The following is a 27,540-nucleotide window of genomic DNA, read 5'->3' as shown; positions in this document are numbered from 1 at the left end:
AACAGTCGTTCTTCAGGCGTACCATTCGTGTCTAGAACAGGAAAGGGTGGAGAAGGGGCTGGGGGATGGCGGGGAGGGGGGGAGGGGGAAGTGACAGCGGTTACCCTCCGCCACACACCGTAAGGTGGGCTTTAGAGTATAGATGTAGATGTAATAATACAGAAGTAATTATAGAAAAAGGATTGATTTGGATTGTGAGATAACGCTAGGTCTACGAGAATTGGTGAGGAATTAGTAGGGAGAGGGAAGTCATGGCGTAGGGATGAGGATTTTTTTTTCTTTTTGAGTTGTTAGTCTTCTGACTGGTTTGATGCAGCCCGCGACGAATTCTTCTCCCGCGCCAACTTCTTCATCTCCGAGTAGGAATTGTACCCTACGTCCTCAATCACTTGCTGCCCCCTATACCTCCCTCTAGTACGATAGATGTTAGTCCTTGGTGCCTTAACACATGTCCTGTCATCCTGTCCATTGTTCTTGTCACTGTTTTCCATATATTCTTCTCTCCGCCGACTCTGCGGAAACCACCCCCATTCCGTACTTTATCACCAAATTTTTAACATACTTCTGTAACATAACATAGCAAATACTTCTGGTTTTCCCACTGTTCATGATTCGCTACCATACAATGCTGTTATCTAAACATATATTCTCGGAAATTTCTTCCTCAAGTTAAGGGGTATGTTTCATACCAGTAAACTTCTCTTGGCCGGGAATGATCTCTTTGCCTGTGCTGGACTAACACAATTCCTTAACTTCGTCTACTTTGTCATCACCAATTTTGATGTTACAGTTCTCGCTACTTTTCATTACTTTCTGCTTTCCTCACTTTACTCTCAATCCGTATTCTGTACTCATTAGACTGCTCATTCCATTGAACAGATCCTGTAATTATTCTTCACTTTCGCTGAGGACAACAATGTCATCAGCCAATCTCATCGTTGATATCTTTTTACCATGAATTTTAATTCCACACTTGAATATTTCTTATATTTCCGTCATTGCTTCTTCGATGTACAGATTAAACATTCAGAGCGGAAGGCTGCTTCCCTGTCTTACACTCTTGTTAATCCGAGAACTTTGTTCTTTCTCATAGAATATTACTGTTCCTTCTTAGTTCTCGTACATATCATATATTACCCATCTTTGCTGAAGATTACTCGTGTTTTTCTCAGAATTTTGAAATCTTGCCCGGTTTAACATTGTCGAACGCTTTTTCCAGGTCGACAAATTCTGTGAGCCACTTCTGCTTCCATTATTAAACGCAACGTCTGGTGCCTTTACCTTTCATAAAGCCAAACTAATCTTCATCTGGATGCATGATCTGTTAAGCGGATTGTGCGATAGTTCTCGCACTTATCTTTGTTTGGATGAAATTTTTCCGAATGTCTAATGGCATGTCACCAGGCTCATATATCCTACGTACCAACATGAAGAGCCGTTTGGTTGCCACTTCCCCAATAATTTTGGGAATTCCGATGAATGTTATCTAACCCTCCTGTCTTATCTCAGTTCTTCTAGAGCTCCTTTCAATTCTGACTCTAATACTGGATCCGCTACTCCAATAATTTCTTTTTCTATTAGGTCGTCAGACGAGTCCTCCCCCTCATAGAGGCCTTCAACGTATTCTTTCCTCCTATTCGCTCTCTCGACTGGGTTTAACAATGGAAATCTCATTGCACTTTCAATGTTGCGATCCTTTATATATATTATATATTACTTATTGCGGAATTCAAAGATGAGAAAGAACAATGAAACTATTGCTTTTCATGCCTATGAAAACGATCTTCACATATTTTCTGTAAAATGCGAAGCGATAAATACACCTACTGGCAGTTCCAAATTAAATTATCTGTCCAGAATAAAATTTCGTTATGTTTTACGCCATGAAAAAAATGGCTCTGAGCACTATGGGACTTAACTTCTGAGGTCATCAGTCCCCTAGAACTGAGAACTACCTAAACCTAACTAACCTAAGGACATCACACACATCCATGCCCAAGGCAGGATTGGAACCTACGACCGTAGCGGTCGCGCGGTTCCAGACTGAAGCGCCTAGAACCGCTACGCCATGAACCATCACTATTAGCTTCAAAATCGATGAGATTTTGCACAGAATCTTTCTTTGCCAGATAGAGGTTTTTCGTGCCGAATGTGGGCCCCGATTGCACAAACGTGACTTAATAACTCCTGAATGTGCTCTTACTTGTTATTAGAGGAACTTGGATTAGAACCCACTGTGAACACCCAGGTAGTGATAACCTCAAACGTTTAGGGACCTGTACCTGGACACAACATTAACGTGTAAAATATGAATGAAACAGATAAATGTAACCAGAGTTCTGCCTAATGTAAAATACGTTTTCACTCCTGTGGTTTATCATTCTAAAGCGTACGTCGTCTTTCTGCTGTAAGCGTGTGCTGTTCACAACGTGCAAGTGTGCTGTGGACAACATGGTTTATTCCTTAGAACAGAGGATTTTTCTGGTGTTGGAATTCCACCGCCTAGAACACAGTGTTGTTGCAACAAGACGAAGTTTTCAACGGAGGTTTAATGTAACCAAAGGACCGAAAAGCGATACAATAAAGGATCTGTTTGCAAAATTTCAACGGACTGGGAACGTGACGGATGAACGTGCTGGAAAGGTAGGGCGACCGCGTACGGCAACCACAGAGGGCAACGCGCAGCTAGTGCAGCAGGTGATCCAACAGCGGCCTTGGGCTTCTGTTCGCCGTGTTGCAGCTGCGGTCCAAATGACGCCAACGTCCACGTATCGTCTCATGCGCCAGAGTTTACACCTCTATCCATACAAAATTCAAACGCGGCAACCCCTCAGCGCCGCTACCATTGCTGCACAAGAGACATTCGCTAACGGTATAGTGCACAGGATTGATGACGGCGATATGCATGTGGGCAGCATTTGGTTTACTGACGAAGCTTATTTTTACCTGGACGGCTTCGTCAATAAACAGAACTGGTGCATATGGGGAACCGAAAAGCCCCATGTTGCAGTCCCATCGTCCCTGCATCCTCAAAAAGTACTGGTCTGGGCCGCCATTTCTTCCAAAGGAATCATTGGCCCATTTTTCAGATCCGAAACGATTACTGCATCACGCTATCTGGACATTCTTCGTAAATTTGTGGCGGTACAAACTGCCTTAGATGACACTGCGAACACCTTGTGGTTTATGCAAGATGGTGCCCGGCCACATCGCACGGCCGACGTCTTTCTTTAATTTCCTGAATGAATATTTCGATGATCGTGTGATTGCTTTGGGCTATCCGAAACATACAGGAGGCGGCGTGGATTGGCCTCCCTATTCGCCAGACATGAACCCCTGTGACTTCTTTCTGTGGGGACACTTGAAAGACCAGGTGTACCGCCAGAATCCAGAAACAATTGAGCTGAAGCAGTACATCTCATCTGCATGTGAAGCCATTCCGCCAGACACGTTGTCAAAGGTTTCGGGTAATTTCATTCAGAGACTACGCCATGTTATTGCTACGCATGGTGGATATGTGGAAAATATCGTACTATAGAGTTTCCCAGACCGCAGCGCCATCTGTTGTTGACAATTGCAACTACTGTAATTTCGAAAATTTGTCTGCCTGAAAATGTACTGTTGTCCCAAGCATATTGCAACAAACGGTGTATTTCTATCGCTGCTCGTTTAGTTTGTATTGCCGTTTCAAATATACCGGTCATTTTTGAAACACCCTGTAAGATAGTGAGAACAGCGACAGTGTGAAATATATACAGCGCGTCTGCTGTCGTTTCTTTCGGAAGAGCTCGTGAGCAAGGGAAAACTTCGAAGGTTTTCTGTTGCACTTGGCTTCTGTAATAGCAGTTCACGCGCGGTGTGTGAAGCGAATTGCAAACTGAATTTATCAGTCAGGAAATGGAATACGTTGACGGAAATAGGAATATTAGGGAATGAGATTGTCACTCTGCAGCGGAGTGTGCGCTGATCTGCCAGGAAGTTTCAGGAATATTAGGGATTATACAGTATACTGATCCCAGCGGGAAGATATAGCATTCGTCGATAGCGAGCCGGGGTAAGGGAATTTCTTAGCCACAATTGTCTGCCTCCGATATGAAGCAATAAGATACAAGTTCTGACTTGTTTAGAAAGGTCGGCCGCTGTGGACGAGCGGTTCTAGGTGCTTCGCTCCGGAACCGCGCTACTGCTACGATCGCAGGTTCGAGTCCTGCCTCGGGCATGGATGTGTGTGATATCCTTAGGTTGGTTAGGTTTCAGTGGTTCTAAGTCTAGGGGACTGATGACCTCAGACGTTTGGCTCCATAGTGCTCAGGTCCACTTTTTGTTCAGAAAGTTGAAGACCGTCTGTCGTATCTCAACGAGCCCATTAATACCACTCTACAGCAGGAGACCCGCGAAGGGATGAAAACTTTATACACGTGCTCATGAAACTATGTACACGAGGGAGTGAGTCGAAGTAAATAGCAACTGGTAAGGAATTCGTCTGCGAGTGGAGTCACGTGGCTTAGAAAGAGTAATACGTGCTGTTCTAGAAACATTTTCACGCATCCAGTTATGTCAACAGTGTAACTGTGATTTACATGAAGAGGTTCAAGCGACATTAACATATTAAACAGTTTAACCTCTTCAATGTACATCGAAGACCAAGAAGGTGTAATAGTGGAAAATTTCATATAGTCGCTAATTTTTGTTCAGCGGTAGGACAGAATGCCTTGAACAACATACTAAAAATCCCATCGATGGTGTGTGCGCGTGGGTGTTGGGGGAGGAGAAGGGGTGGTGGCGTATAAAGGTCACTTTTGAATAATTTTCTTGACTAACTCGAAAACCGCGGCTTCTATTGAAAATGCTTCGCAGTACAAAACTAAAGTACGTTAAATTTACTTCAAATAAGACGTTATTCACTTTTTCTGTAGGACTAGTCATTTCACCGTTGCAGGAGAAGGGTTATTAAAAATAATGTTTTAGCTGTACAGAATTAATGTTTATCGTTAAATGGAATGGGTTAAGAACAAACATTAAATGCATGTGCCACATCTAAGTGCAGTAGAACTGTATTAAGGAATAATTTGTGTTCTGGGGCTGTAACAGAATGGGGGGTGGAGGTGGAAGACAGAAGCATGATTGAAGGTATGTGATAGGATTGTAGTCCTGCAGTCCCTGCAAACCGAAGGGCGAGCAGGCACGTCCCCACTCTCTGTACCCAACTGCGGTACAAGAAGCAAGTACCGGGAGTTTCACAAAGTTGTACTGATCCTTCCGCAACGTTCGTAAGGGATCACTGGCAACACTGTGCGCAGACACGACCACAATACGGTGACCTGGCTTCCCTCAAATGTCTACCCTCCACTTCGTCCAGCACCCTGTCAGGCTCCCACAACACCATGCCTTGATATGGCTCTATTGCGCTCGGATGAAAAATACGCAGTTAGTATTTCTTCTTAACCAATTGAATTTAATGATAGAGGAGAAGATCCAAATGCAGGCAATGCTGGTTGTACAGAATGTGACCATATTCATTGTCACTGCAATACTGGTATGTATGACATTCGGCTAAAGAAACAATTAGTAAATTGTATTACATTGGAAGCAAAGAGGCCTTTTGGAAGCAAAGAGGCCTTTCCATTAACAAACTTCTGCTTTCCTCAAAGGTATCTGGGGAACATAAAGCTGTGTGTTATGCTTTAAATAGTCTGTAATTGTTCCCTGCCTTCCAATCACTGAGGCACAATATTATTGATAAAAAAATGTCTGAGGGGTGTTGTCAGTGGAATGGAATGCCTAGTGAGCATTTCTGGCTAGATTTGTTTCGCCTACCAGCATTGTTTTTAATCAGTTCGTGTCTTTAGGCACATGAAATGGGTCGTGATACATTAGACAGTTTCTCTTACTCATTTGTTCCTTCAGAATACAGTACAGGTATAAAAGTCATAAACGCTAAATTAAACTATATATTTTCAATATCCTCAAAACTAATCGTTTGCAAATGGTGCTGTTTTCACATTCACATGCCTGCACAACTTTCTCAGTACGAAGATAGCACCAGTAATAATCCACAACTTTTTTTGAATTCGTCTGGATTATTAATAACAAATTTTATAAGTGAATATATATATATTGTGAGGCTACAGGGAAGATCTCTAGCTCTTTAAATAAGTGTCTGCAGAATGATCTTGGATGAGCTCCAGCAATTATTCTGATTACACGCTTTTGTGCAATGAACACTCTTTTACTCAATGATGAGTTATCCCAGAATATGATGCCATACGAAAGGAGAGAATGAAAATAGGCGTGGTAAGCTAATTTATTGAGATGTATATCGCCAAAATTTGCAATGACCTTAATAGCGTAAGTAGCTGAATTCAAACGTTTCAGCAGATCTTCAGTGTGTTTTTACCAGTTCAACCCCTCTTCAACGCATACACCTAGAAATTTTGAATATTCTACCTTAGCTACCGATTTCTAATCGAAGGCTATATTTATTAATGGTGTCATTCCATTTACTGTGTGGAACTGTATGTACTGTGTTTTGTCAAAGTTTAATCAGAGCCCACTTGTAAAGAACCACTTAATGATTTTCTGAAAAACATCGTTTACAATTTCACCTGTTAATTCTTGTCTGTTGGGTGTGATAACTACACTTGTATCATCAGCAAAAGTACCAGCTTTGTATCTTCGTGAATATAGAATGGCGAGTCATTAATATATATAAAGAACAGCAGAGGACCCAAGACCGAACCTTGCGGCACCCCATTCTTGATTGTTCCCCAGTCTGAGAAATCACCAGTTTTTTACATATTATGTGAACTGCTTATTTCAACTTTCTGCACTCTTCCAGTTAGGTATGATTTAAACTATTTGAGCGCTGTCCCATTCATACCACAGTACTTGAAATTATCTAGAAGTACTTTATGATTTACACAATCAAAAGCCTTTGAGAGATCAACGGGTGACTTCTGGTTACTCAGAGCATTTAATATTTCATTAGTGAAAATATATATAGTATTTTCCGCTGAAAAACCTTTCTGGAAACCAAACTGTCATTTTGTTAAAACTTTATTTTTACAAAGGCGCGAAGCTACTCTACAATACATTACTTTTTCAAGAATTTTGGATAAGGCAGTCAGAAGAGAGATTGGGCGGTAGTTGTTGACATCAGACGTATCCCCTTTTTTATGCAATGGTTTAACAGTGGCCTATGTAACTATTCGTCCAGCGTCTTCTGTAGCAGGCGAGACAGTCATGGTGTGATTGTGATAATGCTGCATCAGATTTCCTTGTCAAGTGTTTACATTGAGCAGGTACAAACATTTATGAAGGCATACCGTTTTACTCAATCGAAATGAGCAATATTGGTCTTACATATAGTCAGCATTTTATTTCACTACCACGCCCGACATGGCTTAGGTACATGGGATTTTTCGTACGTTGTTCAAGGCACTTCCTCCTATCACCACATAAAAATTTGCGACTATAACAATTTTTTCCTCTAATTTTCCTTCATTGAATGGACGAAATAATAGCGATCAGTTTCTCCATTTGTGTGTGCATAGTATTAATAGTGGCACCCTGCATGCAACTACCGAAATACATGTTTTCCTCGCTGGACATAGATAGGATTTTTTCGCCTTTTTCTCATTTTAATGCGGTCGTTATGTCTGCATACACTTTTTACTAGAATTTCCGTCTTTACCACTGTTGATTTAAGTAAAAGAAGCAGTGAGACGAAAATCAGCGGAAAATGAAATACAACAAAGCTGACAATGAAATCTATTGACAACGAAATCTATAGGGCTAAGGCAATACTTTCGGACGAGCAGAATCACAGATCGTAGGTAGCCCCTGGGCAGACGGCAGCGAGGGGAAACACTGTTTCTTTGCTTACGTCAGCAAAATTCCCTATGAGAAACTGGTGCTATGCAGAGCTTAATTTCGGCAGGAACGTTCCGGAACGGCTTTCCAGCACCTCCCAGGGAGCTTTCTTTAACTTTTTGGAACAAGCCGGCACCGTGCGGCGGGGCGGGTTACGATATTTTTTTCGTTCGTCGTACTGCTCAACATTGAATGTTCACCTATGTCAGTACGGCGTCCGCTCTTTGTCCCCTTTCTCTGCAAGTGTAGGTACTTACTAGACAACGAAAAAGCAGCGTTGAAGAAAGACGTCGCCTAATATCTATCCTACAAAGTCCGCGTAAACTCTAGTAGTATTTCAGGTCCTGCAATCTCTCTTTTATCGGGATTGTGGTAATATGATGCAATTTGACTGAAATGAACGTCTTACAATTTTCAGGCTAGTAAAGTTTATTGCTGAATAACAAGAGTTTATGCGCTACCAAGTCCGCATTTAGTGAAGAACTATTCTATCATTCTTAATGTTCAGTCAAACAACAAACTTCACACGCAAAGCAGCCAGAATTTTACACAACTCCGACCCGATTAAAGACACGATCTCACAGTCACATATCCGCTACTATAAATGAGGTTCACATTCGGTCCTTTTCAGTGGGTTTCTTTAAAAGAAATTGCTCGTGAAAAACTCCATAACTGAATACAGAATAAGCCACATGGAGTTTTCATAAAGGCTGAAAGTTCACACACGACTAACTTTCCAACAAAATACTCCCGAAACTCCAAACTTTCATCAAACTGCTCGTAACTAGATCAGCGTTAGTCACGACACGTATTAAACCCCAGGAACTCAATATTCCTTCATTTTACACATAATGAGAACCATCACATTTAACATGTAATTCCGTGTCCGAAGCTGGCGAGCGACTCTCTCGATACTGCTTCACTCACAGCATATCTAACTAGCTGTGCGCAGGAACTACTTAATTCTGATTGGCTGATCAGTCTGACAGACCAATCAGAATGATCCTTCGAGATCATTCTCGCGGCAAAACTCGCCTAAGCCAATCACTGTTCAGAAAGTAATTTATGTCATCCAAAAATGCAAATACTAACACAATGTTTAATAAAACAAAACAAAATTAAACTTGAAAGTAATTTATAAAACGATTGCACTTTAAACTGATATTCTGGCTGCCTTATTACAAACGCAATCACCCCTAGACATACGTCATCAGCAATGTGAGTAAATTACATTTTTCCCACATTCCAATTACGTAATGTTGTACATAATATCATATTAAATTTTTTCATATGTCCCACATACACACTCTAACTCATTCTCATTTATTCACACAACAATACAATAAACAGATGCTAATTTTTTCTGAATTTTTATACTGCAGGATTAAGAATAATTAAAGTTTTGAAAATAAAAATCAAACTAATTGATTTGGTATATTGAGAACTCTGAGAATGATTTCAAATGGTAACAAAAGACAAACTGTAGTCGTTCCTAACTAAACTTTTCACCCTGAGTGTCGGTTTGGTGGGTTTTAGGTAACTTTCTGAATCTCCATAACTATTACATGTACAGCTCTGAAATCTGGAGGAGATCTTCTTCTGAATAACAAAAAATAGTAAACCAAGTTTGAAAATAATTGGTTAATATTTAAATGGCTCTGAGCACTATGGGACTCAACTGCTGAGGTCATTAGGCCCCTAGAACTTAGAACTAGTTAAACCTAACTAACCTAAGGACATCACAAACATCCATGCCCGAGGCAGGATTCGAACCTGCGACCGTAGCGGCCTTGCGGTTCCAGACTGCAGCGCCTTTAACCGCACGGCCACTTCGGCCGGCCTTAATATTTAATATGTTTTATTTAGATTCGTAGGGGGTATGAATAAACAGTCGTTCTAAGTGACACAGGAGCCCGTTCTCACGCTGGCTAGTAGCGACAGATGTGCTGGGGGCAGTCATGGCTATAAGACAAGTTTGCAGCCTCCTGTACGTTCACCGGGCTCCACGTCTAGGTAGCTTACTGCAATAAATGTTATCCCGTAATAACTTGCGATGTCACAACCGCAGATTTAAAATACACTGATGTGCCAAAGAAATTGGTATAGGCATGCGTATTCAAATATAGAGATATGCAAACAGGCAGAATATGTCGCTGCGGTCGGCAATGCCTATATAAGACAACAAGTGTCTGGCGCAGTTGTTAGATCGGTTACTGCAGCTACAATGGCGGGTTATCAAGATTTAAGTGAGTTTGAACGTAGTGTTGTACTCGGCGCACGAGCAATGGGACACAGCTTCTCCGAGGTAGCGATGAAGTGGGGATTTTTGACTATCAAGAATCAGGTAAAACCTCAAATCTCCGACATCGCTGCGGCCAGCCTCCTGGCATTTATTGTAACCTCTCGTTTAAGCTGGCACCTTATATTTTTTTAGAAACTAATCCATTGGATAGTAATTCTTATGATACGCATACATCGTAAGAAATGAAAATTTGCGTCAGTCCCAGATTCGAAATGCTAAACTCTTGCTTACCAACAACAATACAAGAGGATACACCAGTCTGTGTGCAGGGTGAATACAAGCGCACTTAGCATACCGTACACAACAATAAATAATTAGTCCAGTTAGTGTTACAACTGTTTTGTGTATAGTCACATTGTATAAATGCTTTCCAGACCTGATGATGGTAACATTGATTACCGACACCGTTTATCGCGAATAAAGGTTATTATTACCGATCTTGGCAAAGAAGTTTATCTTCACTAATGTGTTATCACAGTTCACCCGTGGCTTCTCAATATGAGTATCCTAAGAAATGTTAGTAGTTCTGAAAAAATAATTCTATAGATGATGATGAAACAAGTAATGGCTAGAACTTAGTCTTAGCAAAAAAATTAAAGTAATGACTAACAACAGCTTTTCTCATCAGCATATAAAAGTTATTTTTAGTGTGCCTGAGAAGAATAAATAGAACTGGAGACAGATGTATTTCACAGTGGGGTTACAATAGTCCTCTTTGGAAGAATTATATACAGTAAAACTTATTATTTTAATATCACAGAGCCTACTTTGGTATTCTTTTTCTTCTTACTTTTAAATACATTTTTTCAGAATATTGTATGTTGACAAAATCTTATATCCATGTTGCTGTGCTCAGAAATTTACAATAATTTTTTTCTGATGGTTTAGTGGGAAGATGTAGAGGACTTGAATGGCAGCGTACTAATGCTGACGTGAACCTGATATTAGGAATAAGTTCATATATTGTGTTTGTAGTGGAGTGAGTTAGTCAGTTACGTACTTATTACAATATTACTCTTCTCTGTAGTATCAGTTTAGTAATAACTATATTCCAATAGCACTGCTGTGCTACACCGCATACTCTTTACTGTCATGATGACTACTATGCCAGCACAGCACTGCAGCAGTACTCAGTCGCATTCTATTACGTTTTGAACCGGAACTCTGTATTCTCTTGACAATCGATGCCCTATGAAGCATCTATAGAGTATTGTTTCAACTGTCTCCATCCACACATCAATAAACAAAACTGAAAATGTCTTTAGAAGTATTAAAGAAATTGAAACTGATGACATTTAGGAAGGAGATGTGATACGTGTATTAAATAGTAATGCAAATTGTACTTGCAGTTTTACGTCTTGTGCATTGTAGACTTAGCTGAGTAGTAACGCATTTGCCTACCATACAACGGGCCAGGGTTCGATTCCCAGCCCTGTCCTCCGTTCGTGGACTTGGTGTTCTGTTGTCCCCCTTTCCTTTCATCATCATTACCGACACGCAAGTCGCCCAGTATGGCGTCGACTGAAATAAGACTTGCATCGGCGGCCGAACTTCCCCCAGATGGGGCCTCCCGGCCAACAACGCTACACGATGATTTCATTTCAATTTTTATTTAAAGTTTGCTACCCTAAACAAAATATTTTTATTTATGGAACATTCTTCTGTGATTTACATTTTGACAAATATTATACAATATGATTATCTTATTTGTGTTAAATAAATGCAGATGAACATACACTGTGTGATCCAATATTCTGCAAAGTACATGTACAGAAATAATTCTACAACACATTTTATTTTTGCAAGATAAAAATGATACTGATTACAGTGTATTTTTATACAATATGTGATATTATGGCAAAGGAGCACCAATGTCAAAAATACCGACGATACTAAACATTCCTAGTTGTCGTCTAAAACAAGCAGACAAACATGGAATCTAGAGAATCCACATTCACCATTGAGAGAAAATGAACATGAAACAAGTCGTTAGCTGCATGATGTATAATATTCAATGTACAAATCTTCATCTAGCCGACCCAGTCACAGATCTTTCTTTTGCAGATAGATATAATGATAACTTCTACAAACAACTGAAAATGAGAATATACAGTTTTCATTTTATTCAGTCTTTTTAATTGGTAATGACTGAATAAATAAAACTGTAAAACAAGAAATATCGAAAGGATCTCCTCTATGAAGAAGTTCCTGTCACCTAATAGTGATACTGAAATCCGAATTAAAGTTCCAAAAATTAACTTCAGATGAAGAGAAACAACTTCTGTTGTTAAAAAAAGGGGTTCCTGTGATTCCACTATATAATTTATTCTGGATGGAGCTATGTGATTAGAATTCTTTTACAGGAAACAATGAAATTTATCATTTCATTTGCAGTAAGCTTCTCACTAATGACTGTTTCTGCATGTATAAAAATGTAACTGTAGCATTTGATTAATGCTCTACTTCATTCTATCATTTGTATGAGGAACCTTAATTTCTGAATGTAAGTGAAGTGAAATTGAATTGAATAACTTCTGTAGTGCTTATAATGTTACGAATGAGTAGTAAGATTTTGAAGAGCTACGTAACTCACTCGCAAATTATGTCTTACTTTCGTGCAGGAGTGTTTGTTGAAGTTTTCTTGCAGCTCTCAAATAAGTTCACAGTAGTAAAATAGTACTTATCATGTTAATTTAGGTAATGAACTTTCTGGGACGGATTTTGCATTCAAAAATTAATGAACCCAAGAGCATTCTGTAAGATTACTAAAAAAAATGCTGTCATTTTCATGTTCAAGCGTAACGGATTTTTTTTTTGTCTGGGCCCACTGCAAAATGACACTTCTTATGTTCCATGAGTAGTGTTAGAGCGTTGGGAAGTTTCTCAGGTATAGTATGTGTTTGAAAATTGTTGTTTGAGTTCTTTGAGACACGACAGTGTATAATAGATCTAATAGAAGCTATATAAAACGGTGACCAGTTCTGTCTATACTGTGGCACCTTAGCCATTATCGATGTGTACAACGCGAAGGCTGTTGTTTTGTGTTGGAACTTAGCCGATACGCATTTGGTTGGGAGTTGTGTTCGCGTGGCTCAGGTGAACGTTATTGAAACGGGAGCGAGCACTGAGAAATGTTCGAAATTTGACAGTAGGAACCGACGAAAGATATTTTTCTTCTTTTCCTTCAGCTGTGATCAATAGCACTAATTGTAGACGCTATCGATTTCGAAGCTAGACAGTTTCATCTTCAGGCGCCTTGGAAGGACGAATGCGTCAATCGAGATCCGCAGACTTCGGCTGCCTCATTGTAGCTTTAGGTATATAGGGTGTTACAAAAAGGTACGGCCAAACTTTGAGGAAACATTCCTCACACACAAAGAAAGTAAATATGTTATGTGAACATGTGGTCGGAAACGCTTACTTTCCATGTTAGAACTCATTTTATTACTTCTCTTCAAATCACATTAATCATGGAATGGAAACACACAGCAACAAAACGTACCGGCGTGACTTCAAACACTTTGTTACAGGAAATGTTCAAAATGTCCTGCGTTAGCGAGGATACATGCATCCACCCTCCGTCGCATGGAATCCCTGATGCGCTGATGCAGCCCTGTAGAATGGCGTATTGTATCACAGCCGTCCACAATACGAGCACGAAGAGTCTTTACATTTGGTACCGGGGTTGCGTAGACAAGAGCTTTCAAATGCCCCCATAAATGAAAGTCAAGAGGTTTGAGGTCAGGAGAGCGTGGAGGCCATGGAATTGGTCCGCCTCTACCAATCCATCGGTCACCGAATCTGCTGTTGAGAAGCGTACGAACACTTCGACTGAAATGTGCAGGAGCTCCATCGTGCATGAACCATATGTTGTGTCGTACTTGTAAAGGTCCATGTTCTAGCAGCACAGGTAGAGTATCCCGTATCAAATCATCATAACGTGCTCCATTGAGCGTAGGTGGAAGAACGAAACTAAAATGAGCTCTAACACGAAAATTAAGCGTTTCCGGACACATGTCCACATAACATCTTTTCTTTATTTGTGTGCGAGGAATGTTTCCTGAAAGTTTGGCCGTACCTTTTTGTAACACCCTGTATACACCTGACACTCACAAATATATATCGAAGGATTCTTCTGTAATTTTATATTTTCCCCTGCTGCGGAGTAATAGCCGTAGTCTGCCAGTAACAGTCAAATAAGTGCATATTCGACTGCCAAGTGAATGATTCTTTCGTGAAATAATAATAATAATAATAATAATAATAAGGCGTTTCTCCGCAAAATCCTTTGTTTCAGGAGTGTTAATCCAGCAAGGTACGCATGAGATCTTCTGTGAATTGGAGAGGACTACGGGCAAGATTGCAGTTGTAAGTGGATGAGGTGGGGTGGAGAGAGGGAGGAGGGAGGGGGGAGGGTGAAGGAGGGGTCGCAAATCATGCGTGGATAGCTCAGCCGGTAAGAGGATTGCCCGCGAAAGGCAAGGTTGCTTCCAGATACGAATCCTGTCCGCCAAACAGTTTTAATCTTTCAGTTCAAATGTTCAAATGTGTGTGAATCCTAAGAGACAAACTGCTTAGGTCATCGGTTCCTAGGCTTACACACTACTTAAGCTAACTTAAAGTAACCTACGCTAAGAACACACACACACGATCATGCCTGAGGGAGGACTCGAACCTCCGGCGGGAGGGGCCACGCAGTCCGTGACATGGCACCTCAAACCGAGCGGCCACTCTGCGCGGCGAAGTTTCAGTTTTGTCGTTAAATCTTTCTTCAAGTAGCGTTGGTACATGTGGGTCGGTACATACACAGGGTGTGTTTGAGATAGCACAAGTTTGCGGATCTTAATAGGTTCTTGCGCGCTATTAAGGCATTTGAAGGCGGAGGTGTCTAGTTTACAAATTAATAGCTCGTAATACTAACACCAACAATTACAGCTGAAGAAGTAGCAAAGAAATGTCTGTCGCCGTTACTGAGATGCTGATGATCTTGCACATTTCACCAACAACAAAAAAATGCATTTGACAGTAGCAAGCATTTATCTTGCAACATATGAGGGTTACGGGCACCAGGCAGTCAGTGAGTTACCGGTTCATAGGAATGTTGAGGGTAAGGGAAAGCTCTAGATGTAAAATCAAGTAGGCAACTAAAAACTGTACTACATGCTTCTTTGGTGTGATTGCCAGTAATTTTCACGTTTTTCGGCATTTTAGTTCCATCCTTGGTGCAAAAAAATGGTTCAAATGGCTCTAAGCATTATGGACTTAACATATCCGTTCATCAGTCCCTTAGACTTTGAACTACTTAAACCTAACTAACCTAAGGACATCACACACATCCATGCCCGAGGCAGGATCGAACCTGCGACCGTAGCGGCCGCGCGGTTCTGGACTGAAGCGCCTAGAACCGCTCGGCCACAGCGGCCGGCCCTTGGTGCATGAAGATTACACCACGATGCTGAAATCAAACCAGCTGTTTCCATATATCATGAGAGGTAACTCGTTTCTACATGGAATGTTCGCAAAAGCTGGTCTCAAGCTTAGGTGCTCGTCAGATAAGTCAGTTATATAGACAATAGAGAAGCAATAAATGAATTTTACTGCGCATTGTCCAGCTTTTGCTTACTTTTTTGACGCATCGAAAGTGATTTTATTGTAGACTCTCGTGAAAATGTAACTGCACGAAAAATTGTCACTTGATGTTTAAAAGCTAGTTGATTGGGAGTTATTTCAGGTGACTGCAGTCTACGTGGAACGAAGTGTGGACAAATGCTTGGGGAGTATAGTTCAGAGAACCACAAGGTGATACTTCATAGTGATCCACTGGGAAATCATCACCTTGGGGCAAGAGTGACGGGTTAACTCTGGATTTCAAAATATTCATATCGGAATGGCATCCAAAAGAACATCGTAGCTGATCAGGCTATGAGCCAAGACTTCTAACAAAACGTCAGCGATGATCCTGCCCGGTGCATTTTTGAACGAAACCGCGGAAGCGAATTTTATCGTATAGACCTTCAAAGTCCGAGGGGATATGGAAAGCCGAAAGTCAACCTTGGTGGAATGCTTTCCTTGGTCGTCTTGTCAGATCCTTTAACATTTCTTGTTCCATTAGAGTTATTCTCAATTTGTATTAAGGGAGTCCTCAAGGAACATGAAATGACTGGTGCAGAACGGGATGTTGCGGGAACGTTTTAATTGTGGAACAAGGAACTACTTTCTTTCATTGAAAAGGATGGGGGTTAGAGATGGAGAACAAGCTCGTACTGGACGAGGATAAGGAAGAGAATTGGTCGTAAATTTTTCAGCTGAACCATACCAGTATTTGTCTTAAACGATTTATGGAAACCACAAAAAAAACAGATGTGGATGGCTGGACAGATATTTAACTCCGATCCACCAGAAAACGTGCGCTCTACACCAGTTCGCTCCTTCTCTTTGGCTGAGATGATAGGTCTTTTGAACCAGAACGTCTACATCAAGCTATACATTGAGGTTTTGGTTTTTTTTTGTTAATTTCAGATTTCACCAGATAAAACTGTGACTTTTGCTAGTGGGCAATATTCGGCGCCTCTCTAAAGTTCGGAATGGCCAACTTGTTCCTAGGGTTTTAACGATCAAATTCTCCGGAATCGTCCATAACAAGGCGCCACGAATCAGGAGCGGGACCAGCGCATTGTGTCAGATCCAGAGGGAAAGTGTTGTAACAGAAGCGATTGGGCAATGATGCCCCCTACATCCAAAGCCTTGCACCGGATGATTATTACAGAAACGCAGCTACTTACGAAAGTACATTGTGGCCTTTAATTCTCGTGTGGCACCGTAACTTGACAGATGTGTTAACGCGCTAATATGAAACCGATTTACGCTGGAAAAAAGTTAGTTTCAGTTTTGGCTACCGGGTGTAAATCAGGCGCTGTAAAGCATCTCATCGACGTCTCTGAACAAATTGTGTAAACGGCAGTTAATAATAAAATCGACATTATACGTTTCACTCTTGTTTGAAATTACGCCTGGTGGCCGAAATGGAACCTAATTTTTTTCCAGCGTACATCAGTTGCTCATTAACGCATTAGAATACCTACCACGTTTCTCTGATATGCGATAATTACACCCCCCACTGGCTTTCTGTGAGTAGGTGCACTTTAGTTATATGACCCGCCAGGTTAGCCGAGAGCGCTAATGCGCTGCTTCCTTGACTCGGGTAGGCGCGTCGAACCTGGATCGAATCCGCTTGGCGGATTAACGACGACGGCCGGTGTGCCGGCCAGCCTGGATGTGGATTTTAGGCGGTTTTCCACATCCCGTAGGTGAATGCCGGGCTGGTCCCCACGTCCCGCCTCAGTTACGTGGGTCGCAGACTTCTGAACACTTTCGCACTACAGTCTGGAACAGCGCGACCGCTGCGGTCGCAGGTTCGAAACCAGCCTCGGGCATGGGTGTTTGTGATGTCCTTAGGTTAGTTAGGTTTAAGTAGTTCTAGGGGACTGATGACCGCAACAGTTAAGTCCCATAGTGCTCAGAGCCATTTGAACCATTTTTGAACTTTTGCACTATTCCATGGATTACACTAGTCTCAGACAGTTGGGGTATACTAATTGCCACACGGGATTAGCCGAGCGTTGTAAGGCGCTGTGGTCATGGACTGTGGGGCTGATCCCGGCGGAGGTTCGAGTCCTCCCTCAGGCATGGGTGAGTGTGTGTTTGGTTCAAAAATGGCTCTGAGCACTATGGGACTTAACATCTATGGTCATCAGTCCACTAGAACTTAGAACTACTTAAACCTAACTAACCTAAGGACATCACACACATCCATGCCCAAGGCAGGATTCGAACCTGCGAACGTAGCGGTCACACGGTTCCAGACTGAAGCGCCTAGAACCGCATGGCCACAACGGCCGGCGTGTGTGTTTGTGGTTAGGATAATTTGGGTTAAGTAGTGTGTAAGCTTAGGTACTGATGACCTTAGCAGTTAAGTCCCATAAGATTTCACACACATTTGAACATTTGGTACACTAATTCCGTCGCGGGGGGTACGGGGTGGCGGTAGGAAAGGCATCCGGCCACCCCTTCCACTAACATTGCCACATCCGATTAACCATACCGACCCTGCATATCCGCGGGAAAAAAGGCACAAGCAAAAGAGAAGAAAAGTGCACTTTAATTATATCCATCCGGTGTATGAATCTCAGCTGTCACTGTGGGTAGTGGAGATGTTACACCGCATTAGGACGAAAGTGACAAGTTTCTTGTCCTCTAAGCTTATTTATTTATAATTTGGAGTTACACAAGGAAATATGAAATTATAGAACGAGAGTCACAGAAAATACTTGATTGATGGGGGAAAAATTGAAAATGTGCTCGAATTAAACACAAAGATGAGTTTTCTTCGAACATACTCCGCTAGAGAGTTGTAGTAGAAACGTCTTTACAGTCCGGTCTGCTGCTGCACAGTGGAAGGCCATCGAGTGGGCCTGCGAGAGCCGGCACGTGACGCTACAGCTGGAAGAAAATTAGGTTCCGTTTTGGCCACCAGGCGTCAGCCGTGCAGGCGGGCGTTCATGGCGGCGACCCTGGCGTTGTGCTGGTCCAGGAAGAGGCGGCGCTGGTCGCGCAGCTGGTCCGACGGCAGCGGCGTCCTCCTTGGCTGGCGCCTGCTCTTCCTGGACGGCTTCTTGCGACTGCCACCGCCACGGCTGCCGCCCTTCCTCTTGCGCTTGGGCTTGCGTTTCTTCTTGCCGCCACCGCCGCCGCCGCCGCCGCCGCCGCTCTTGCGCTTGTTGGTGATGGGGCTGGTGCTGTTGCCGCCGCTCCCTAGAGGCGCATCGCTCGCCGGCTGCGAGAAGCCGGTCCCTGTGCCTGTCCCCGTACCTGTACCTGTTCCGGTACCCGTTCCAGTTCCTGCAATTTACATAACACAGCACAGTAGCAGCATCTCACAGGGGAAACATGCACAACAGGTAAACAATTTTGCCAATCTAACAACTTTCAGCATTGCAGCGCGTCAGCACTCGTAAGTATCGAAATAATTATGAAAAATCCGCTTTGATTGCACAAACCACCTGGTGTTTCTTCAGCACAAATATAAAACAACTTGCCTAAATAGGCATAGTCAAAGGCTAAAATCAACACATACAGCGGCAAGACCCCATAAAAATTTTTTAAAAGTACACAGTACATATGTACCAAGAAAGCAGGGTTGACAGATGTGAAAATTGCCGAACTTTTCAGTTTAATAAGTCACAGCTGAAAAATACTAACGCGAATTCTTTACAGACGAATGGAAAAACTGGTAGAAGCCGACCTCGGGGAAGATCAGTTTGGATTCCGTAAAAATGTTGGAACACTTGAGGCAATACTGACCCTACGACTTACCTTAGAAGAAAGATTAAGGAACGGCAAACCTACGTTTCTAGCATTTGTAGGCTTAGAGAAAGCTTTTGACAATGTTGACTGGAATACGCTCTTTCAAATTCTAAGGGTAGCAGGGGTTAAATACAGGGAGCAAAGGACTTGGAAGAGCAGTTGAAAGGAATGGACAGTGTCTTGAAAGGAGGGTATAAGATGAACATCAACAAAAGCAAAACGAGGATAATGGAATGTAGTCCAATTAAGTCGGGTGATGCTGCGGGAATTAGATTAGGAAATGAGACACTTAAAGTAGTAAAGGAGTTTTGCTATTTGGGGAGCAAAATAACTGATGATGGTCGAAGTAGAGAGGATATAAAATGTAGACTGGCGATGGCAAGCAAAGCGTTTCTGAAGAAGAGAAATTTGTTAATATCGAGTATTGATTTAAGTGTCAGGAAGACGTTTCTGAAAGTATTTGTATGGAGTGTAGCCGTGTATGGATGTGAAACATGGACAATAAATAGTTTGGACAAGAAGAGAATAGAAGCTTTCGAAATGTGGTGCTACAGAAGAATGCTGAAGATTAGATGGGTAGATCACATAACTAATGAGGAGGTATTGGATAGAATTGGGGAGGAGTTTGTGGCACAACTTGACTAGAAGAAGGGATCGGTTGGTAGGACATGTTCTGAGGCATCAAGGGATCACCAATTTAGTACTGGAGGGCAGCGTGGAGAGTAAAAATCGTAGAGGGAGACCAAGAGATGAATACACTAAGCAGATTCAGAAGGATGTAGGCTGCAGCAAGTACTGGGAGATGAAGAGGCTTGCACAGGATAGAGTAGTATGGAGAGCTGCATCAAACCAGTCTCAGGACTGAAGACCAGAACAACAACAACATGTACCAAGTCAATAATATTACTGAACTCTGTGTGTGCTGCCTCGCCCCAGCCAGGCTCTCCACCAGACTGAGGCACCGCAGGCTATCGAAATCACTGCGCATGCGTGCTGCCGGGAAACGCTCTTCTTATGCATAGGAACGGGATTACAAAGTTAGCACGGATCGGGACCTAACTGACTGCCAAAAGTTGTCGCACAAATAGCAAATTAAGCAAATGATAAAAGCGACGACGCGGGAATTAAGACATATTTAATAGCAGCGCAACGCATCATCGCTTTTATCATTTGCTCAATTTGCTATTTGTGCGACAACTTTTGGCAATCAGTTAGGTCCCGATCCGCGCTAACTTAGTAATCCCGCTACCATGCATAAGAAGAGCGTTTCCTGGCCGCGCGCATGCGCTGTGATTTCGATAGCCGCGCATGTGTGCAGCCTGCGGTGCCTCAGTTCGATGGCGAGCCTGTGATCATCGTACGTTCATTGGGCCGAGGCAGCACATACAGAGATGAGATAAGTAATATTATTGACTTGGTACATATGTACTGTGTATTTGTAAAAAAAAATATGGGGTCTTGCCACTGTAGGTGTTGATTTTAGCCTTTGACTATGCCTATTTAGGCAACCTGTTTTATATTTGTTCTGAAGAAGGCGTGGTTACCCACGCTGAAACCTAGGTAAACACCAGGTAGTTTGTGCAATCGAGGCGAATTTTTCATAATTATTTAAATTTTGCCAATCTTGCGCACGGCTGTAGTAGATGAAGACTACACGGAAAGAACTGGTTAAGTCCAAATCTCATGAACATGAGTTAGTGTTAACATTATGAAGTTCATCGGATGCACTTTCAGTTCGGTGGACTTAAATGAATGTGATGGGTATAGCCACGCAGTTGTAGCCAGATTAAAGTATGGTTTACACGGAGAAAACGGGTCAAGTCCATTCAATACAAGGGGCCGCAGCCCCGAATCCTTCCGAAAACAGATAAGTAAGCAAGTAACAGGACCGAATCCTCCTAAACTGACACAATGCGTCAGAGCATTGTGTGAGCTAATGACCACAGCTGCATGCGGCCACTTCGCAGTTCGCGCAGATCGTTACAGTTTAACTAAGTACGATTCCATGTCCGCAGCACATCAGAGTCACCCCGGAGCACACTCTCATGGCCATCCTACCTGTGACAGATCATTTACACACCCGCCAATGCTGTGTACATGTATGAGGTTACATTGTCATCCGGCCATGTGTTTCTACACTACTGGCCATTAAAATTGCTATACCATCAGGATGACGTGCTACAGACGCGAAATTTAACCTACAGGAGGAAGATGCTGTGATATGCAAATGATTAGCTTTTCAGAGCATTCACACAAGGTTGGCGCCGGTGGCGACACCTACAACGTGATGACATTAGGAAAGTTTCCAACCGATTTTTCATACGCGAACAGCAGTTGACCGGTGTTGCCTGGTGAAACGTTGTTGTGATGCCTCGTGTAAGGAGGAGAAAATCGTACCATCACGTTTCCGACTTTGATAAAGGTCGGATTGTAGCCTATCGCGATTGCAGTTTATCGTATCGCGACATTGCTGCCCGCGTTAGTCGAGATCCAATGACTGTTAGCAGAATATGGAATCGACGGGTTCAGGAGGGTAATACGGAACGCAGTGCTGGATCCCAACGGCCTCGTATCACTAGCAGTCGAGATGACAGGCATCTTATCCGCATGGCTGTATCGGATCGTGCAGCCACGTCTCTATCTCTGAGTCAACAGATGGGGACGTGTGAAAGACAACAACCATCTGCACGAACACTCCGACGACGTTTGCAGCAGCATGGACTGTCAGCTCGGAGACCATGGCTGCTGTTACTCTTGACGATGCATCACAGACAGGAGCGCCTGCGATGGTGTACTCAACGACGAACCTGGGTGCACGAATGGCAAAACGTCATTTTTTCGGATGATTGCAGGTTCTGTTTGCAGCATCATGATGGTCGCATCCGTGTTTGGTGACATCGCAGTGAACGCACATTGGAAGCGTGTATTCGTCATCGCCATACTGGCGTATCATCCGGCGTGATGATATGGGGTGCCATTGGTTACACGTCTCGGTCACCTCTTGTTCGCATTGACGGCACTTTGAACACTGGACGTTACATTTCAGATGTGTTACGACCCGTGGCTCTACCCTTCATTCGATCCCTGTGAAACCCTACATTTCAGCAGGATAATGCACGATTGCATGATGCAGGTCCTGTATGGGCCTTTCTGGATACAGAAAATGTTCGCCCGCTGCCCTGGCCAGCACATTATCCAGATCTCTCACCAATTGAAAACGTCTGGTAAATGGTGGTCGAGCAACTGGCTCGTCACAATACGCCCGTCACTACTCTTGAAGAACTGTGGCATCGTGTTGAAGCTGCATGGGCAGCTGTACCTGTACGCGCCGTCCAAGCTCTGTTTGACTCAATGCCCCGGCGTACTGATTTCTCAGGATCTATGCACCCAAATTGCGTGAAAATGCAATCACATGTCAGTTCTAGTATAATATATTTGTCCAATGAATACCCGCTTATCATCTGCATTTCTTCTTGGTGTAGCAATTTTAATGGCCAGTAGTGTAGGAAGGGATGGAAAATATTTGTTTTGAAAGGTAACACCTTCGGTTTTCAAAAACTGCTGAAAGGTGGTCTAGCGCGATGGACGTGCAACGTTAGTGGCTACAGAAGTTTTTTTTAAAACTATTTCCATTGAGGAGCTGGATGTCGTGGAGTGTCAAGAAGAGATCAATGATGAAGAAATGCCTCATAACAAAATTCAGAGGCAAGAAATCATTTCTGACTTAAAGAGAATAGCCATAGAAGATATTTGTGAGGGACCGTGAAAAATAATTTACCGGAAGTTAAAAAGAGAATATAGGCAAGATATAACAACAATTTTCGTAAATATATTTATACAAAGCTAGGCGCAAAATTCTGCCAAAACTGCTCACGAATGTTGCAGATGTTCATGATGTTATGAACACGCTAAATTTGGAAACTACAGACGGGACAAAGTGTTTATTAGAAAATAACACCGAGAAGAAAAATGATCATATTTTGTGACTCTGCAAACCTTAAAACATTAACGCAGTGTGAATCTGTATACGTTGATGGTACGTTCAAGCGCTGTCCAAAGTTTTTTTGTCACCTGTTTACAATACTTGGGTTAGTTAATGGCCATTGCATTCCATTGGTCTTCTCTTTATTGAACGACAAGAAAACTTTGTCGTATCAGTATGTATTTCAAAGCGTTGTTGATACATGTAGTGATATAGGTTTGAACTTTTCGCCTTCAACAATGTTTTCTAACTTTGAAGAGAGCGTAATGAAAGCTGGAAGTGAGGTCTGGCCTGACATTCGCATTCAAGGATCAAATTTCATTTAACACAGAGCTGGTGGTGAAAAATACAAACATTGGGGCTTGCACAAGACTACTACGCAAAAACTGAAATTGGAAGGTTTCTGTCGTACATATTTGGTTGCCCAGGCTGGCTCCTGGTATGGTTGGCAACTGTTTTATTGTCGAGTTCATGGCAGAGATACCTGCATCGGAAAAATTGCAAGCCTTTTGTGATTATTTAGTAGGAACTTGCATAGAAGACGATACACTCTGCCCTCTATCCATGTGGACAGAACTAAGGTGTAAGAGACAGCGCACTTTTTGCATAATGCGAGTACAAACAGGCACGCTGAAGAAATTATAAAAATATTTTTTGCCGTCTATTGCGCTTCTATAGACCATTCAAATTAATTTTCTTAACCATCTCCTATATTCAGACATGGGACACTTATCAATTTGTTGTATGTATAGTTTTGCTGGAAATGTTACCATAATTCATAAAATAAACACGGAGATAGAATATATGTTGAAGATCATGATTTGCTATTTTAATAAATTAATTATGAAGAAATCAAGGCTACAAATGATTTCAGTTTCTAAAAATAAATATCTAAATAAGATAAAAGACAAAACTTTTAAACGCACCTGCAATACATGCGAAAAACTTTTACATCTTCTATTGTAACTTCATATGCTTTCCTTCGCCTGCTTGGAGTATTCATAACGTTTAGAACTGCTACCTGCTTCAAACTGGAGGATTCGGTCCCATCGTTTTTCAGACCGTTGCGGGCTTGGGAGGATTCGGTATCATTTTTCTGACCGCGGGAGGATTGGGGGCTGCTCCCATACACGGACAGAAAGGGCGAAGTCCAGCAGGTGCGGATTTCTGAGCTTTATTGATTTTTTTGTCTGCTTTTATGGAAGTCTCATTGTTGACATTGTTAAATGCAATGTCATTGTTGATCTTTCTTATGTACTGTGGAAGCTAACACGGAGCAGGTTTGACATTAGCTTCTTTGCTTTGTGCTGTGGTGGAACTGAGTTTCGTGCCGTGATTTGTGCTAGCACAATGCAGCCTTGACAATCGCTTCAGCGCTTTGTGATGTGGTAGATTGAATTGAAGTTCATGTAAAACCAACTGAGGTCGGTGTTTCAACTGCTGATGGAATATCCAGAGTCAAGCTCCCGTAGTAAGTCTAGAAAACGGCAGAGCTGTGGTAGACAATCTGAAGTATCTAAAAAGGAAAGAACAGGGTCACATGAAGTAGGAGAGCATTGAGAGAATTGTATTGATTTGCTAACTGATACGGAGAAGTCTACATTAATATCTAATTTCAATTTGCTGAAGGACTGGAATGAGCAAAGTTGTCACCTGACAGGACTGATTTCTGTTGACAATCTACAACGCTGAAGGCCTCGTAGAGATGGGACAGTAGCTACTTTGCATGATTATATATTTCATTATATGGTAAGAAAATGAGAGACAATATTATGACAGAATTGTCTGTTTGTCAAAAGACCTTTATATCACTGTATGGAATTCCAAAAAAAAAAAAGATTAGAAACTATCAGGAATCCCTTAAAAGATGAAGGCATGGCGCCGGTTTATAAACGAGGGAAACACGGAAACCAAGTTCATAAACTTTCAACAGAAACAAAGCAAAACATCTGCACTCACATCAAGTCATTTAAAGAACGGTCCAGTCATTACAGTATAAATAAAACACAGAAACTGTATTTGCCAGAAGAACTCACAATCAAGATGATGTTCAAGATATTTCAAGAGACACATTCTACTTGTTCCATATCATATGAAAGTTATAGTAAAATATTTAATTCAAAATTTAATATCTCATGCGGTTTCCCTCGAAGTGATACATGCAGTACTTGTGATAAGTTTTCTGTAACTTTCAAGGCTGTAGAGGCACAACTAATACATGCAAGAGATTGAAAGGAAAGATCAGACGTTCAAAGTAATACTAAGAGAGAGAAGATTTAATATGAACTGCACCGCCGTAAAGCTGATGCATTCTATCAGCGTAAAAGACAATCTCGACAGAGAAGCAGGAAGTTTACAAACACAGAATTGATATGTATGGATGTCCAGTGAAATCTTCCATGTCCGAACATCAGCACCAACATTGTCTATTATAAGCGACAGCTTTCTCTATATCTATTTAACATACATCGACTCTCAGGAAGTAATGCCGTGTTTTATATTTATCCTGAAACTATAGGGAAGAAACGTTCAAATGAAGTAGTGGTTTTTCTGCATCATTATGTTACTTCGTTTCTGGATTCTGAGGTAAAAAATTTGGAAATTTTCTGTGACTCATGTGGTGGTCAAAACAAAAACTATACCCTTTTCGGGTTCATCCGTTATCTTGTCCATCTTGCAAAGAGATTTGAATCAATTTGTGTGACATTCCCAGTAAGAGGACATTCATACCTGGAAAGTGACAAAGACATGGGTCTCATCAGACGTAAAACAAAAGCTAGGCTCCCAAGGACTGGACAAACATAATCAAAGATGCGCGTGGGAAACCCACGTCTTTTCGAGTTGTTGAAGTTGATGGCTCAGCGATACGTGATTGGACTGATTTCTTGCAACCATGATACCGACCAAAATGTCCATTCCCATCGCGAATTAATAAGAAGATGAAGATAGAACGTCACCATTCAAGGCTTATCATACATCGTGACACTTATAACAGATCTTGGATCACATCAGTTGTTACTGTTCCTGCTAGACTAATGGAAGAGGAACTAGAACTTGCAGAAGGAGAGTTTTTGTTCCCTTCACCCTGTTACGAAGGTAGGCTGGTAAAGACTAGTCACAGCAATTAAATGAAACAAGATCATATCAGTGTGTGAAATAGCTGGTTCTGCTTTACTATAACAAACCTATTGAGATACCACGCTCATAAAGGCCGCATGTCCAATGTTTCAGAACTGCTACCTATCACCAAGGAAAAGTGTCGTGACCTGCAAGAACTGAAGGTGTTCTGTGACGCAGGGGCCCAAGAGTACTATACAAATATTCCTCTCTGGCAGCGAATTTACAAGCACGTTTTGTGTTATTTGTTTGTAATAAGTAAAAGGTGAGAAATGAAGACTGTGGGTTATAAAAACTGTGATTTATGCTGATAACTGAAATTATGTCCTATTAACTATATTTTTAATGTATGTGTTGTGACCATTTATTGAATAATTCTTGGTAGTTGTATACCAGGTGATTTAAAGATACAAAACTTGAGACATGGGTTTATTAATCATTATAATTTACATGAGTTCAATGAAAATAAAAACAGAATATTGATAAACAGTATTGTTCCAAAAAACTGATTAGTTATGAACACCCTGTTCAATAATGACTGACTCAAGGATGAATAGATCTTTGTCAAGGGAGTTGCAGGGAAGTTTTACAGTGAAGCATCATCCCAATATCACATTACATTCTGACTTTTACAATGTAATTAGTGCATTATACAAAGAAATTAAAAAAAACAGATATTCAGATAAAAAGACACACAGGGATTCTTAATAATATTTTTTCCACTTTTAAGGAATTCAAAAGAAGGGTCGTTGAATGTACTATATAAATTACAAAAGAACATTTCAATACCCAACGAAACTGAAATGTTTTAAACTTTAAAATTGCCATCCTGAAAACTCTATAAAATGTACTGAACCCCTTCTTTCCGTGTGGTCTTCAGATGTAAAGATGTGTTTGTCAAGCG

The 27,540-nt window shown here is 41.7% G+C and overlaps 1 protein-coding gene across 2 annotated transcripts in view; it reads left to right on the top strand.

Moving 5' to 3' along the window:
- LOC126459130 (sine oculis-binding protein homolog) overlaps positions 1-26,978 on the top strand; it is a 134,253-nt gene extending 107,275 nt beyond the window's left edge. Inside the window, exons 2-3 of one of the 2 annotated variants that reach the window (XM_050095838.1) lie at positions 18,708-19,131; positions 26,751-26,978. In XM_050095838.1, coding sequence (XP_049951795.1) covers positions 18,733-19,131; positions 26,751-26,798 — 447 coding nt within the window. In that variant the 5' untranslated portion in view covers positions 18,708-18,732 and the 3' untranslated portion in view covers positions 26,799-26,978. Of the gene's footprint in view, positions 1-18,678; positions 19,132-26,750 lie in introns of those variants that run through there. The other variant, XM_050095839.1, reaches the window with a different exon arrangement.
- The last annotated feature ends 562 nt before the right edge of the window (positions 26,979-27,540 follow it).

This window comes from Schistocerca serialis, chromosome 1 (genome assembly GCF_023864345.2).
Source record: "Schistocerca serialis cubense isolate TAMUIC-IGC-003099 chromosome 1, iqSchSeri2.2, whole genome shotgun sequence".
Taxonomy (NCBI): Eukaryota; Metazoa; Arthropoda; class Insecta; order Orthoptera; family Acrididae; genus Schistocerca; species Schistocerca serialis.
Note: the sequence above shows the minus strand (reverse complement) of the source record. Positions and strands in the feature narration are given on the sequence as shown.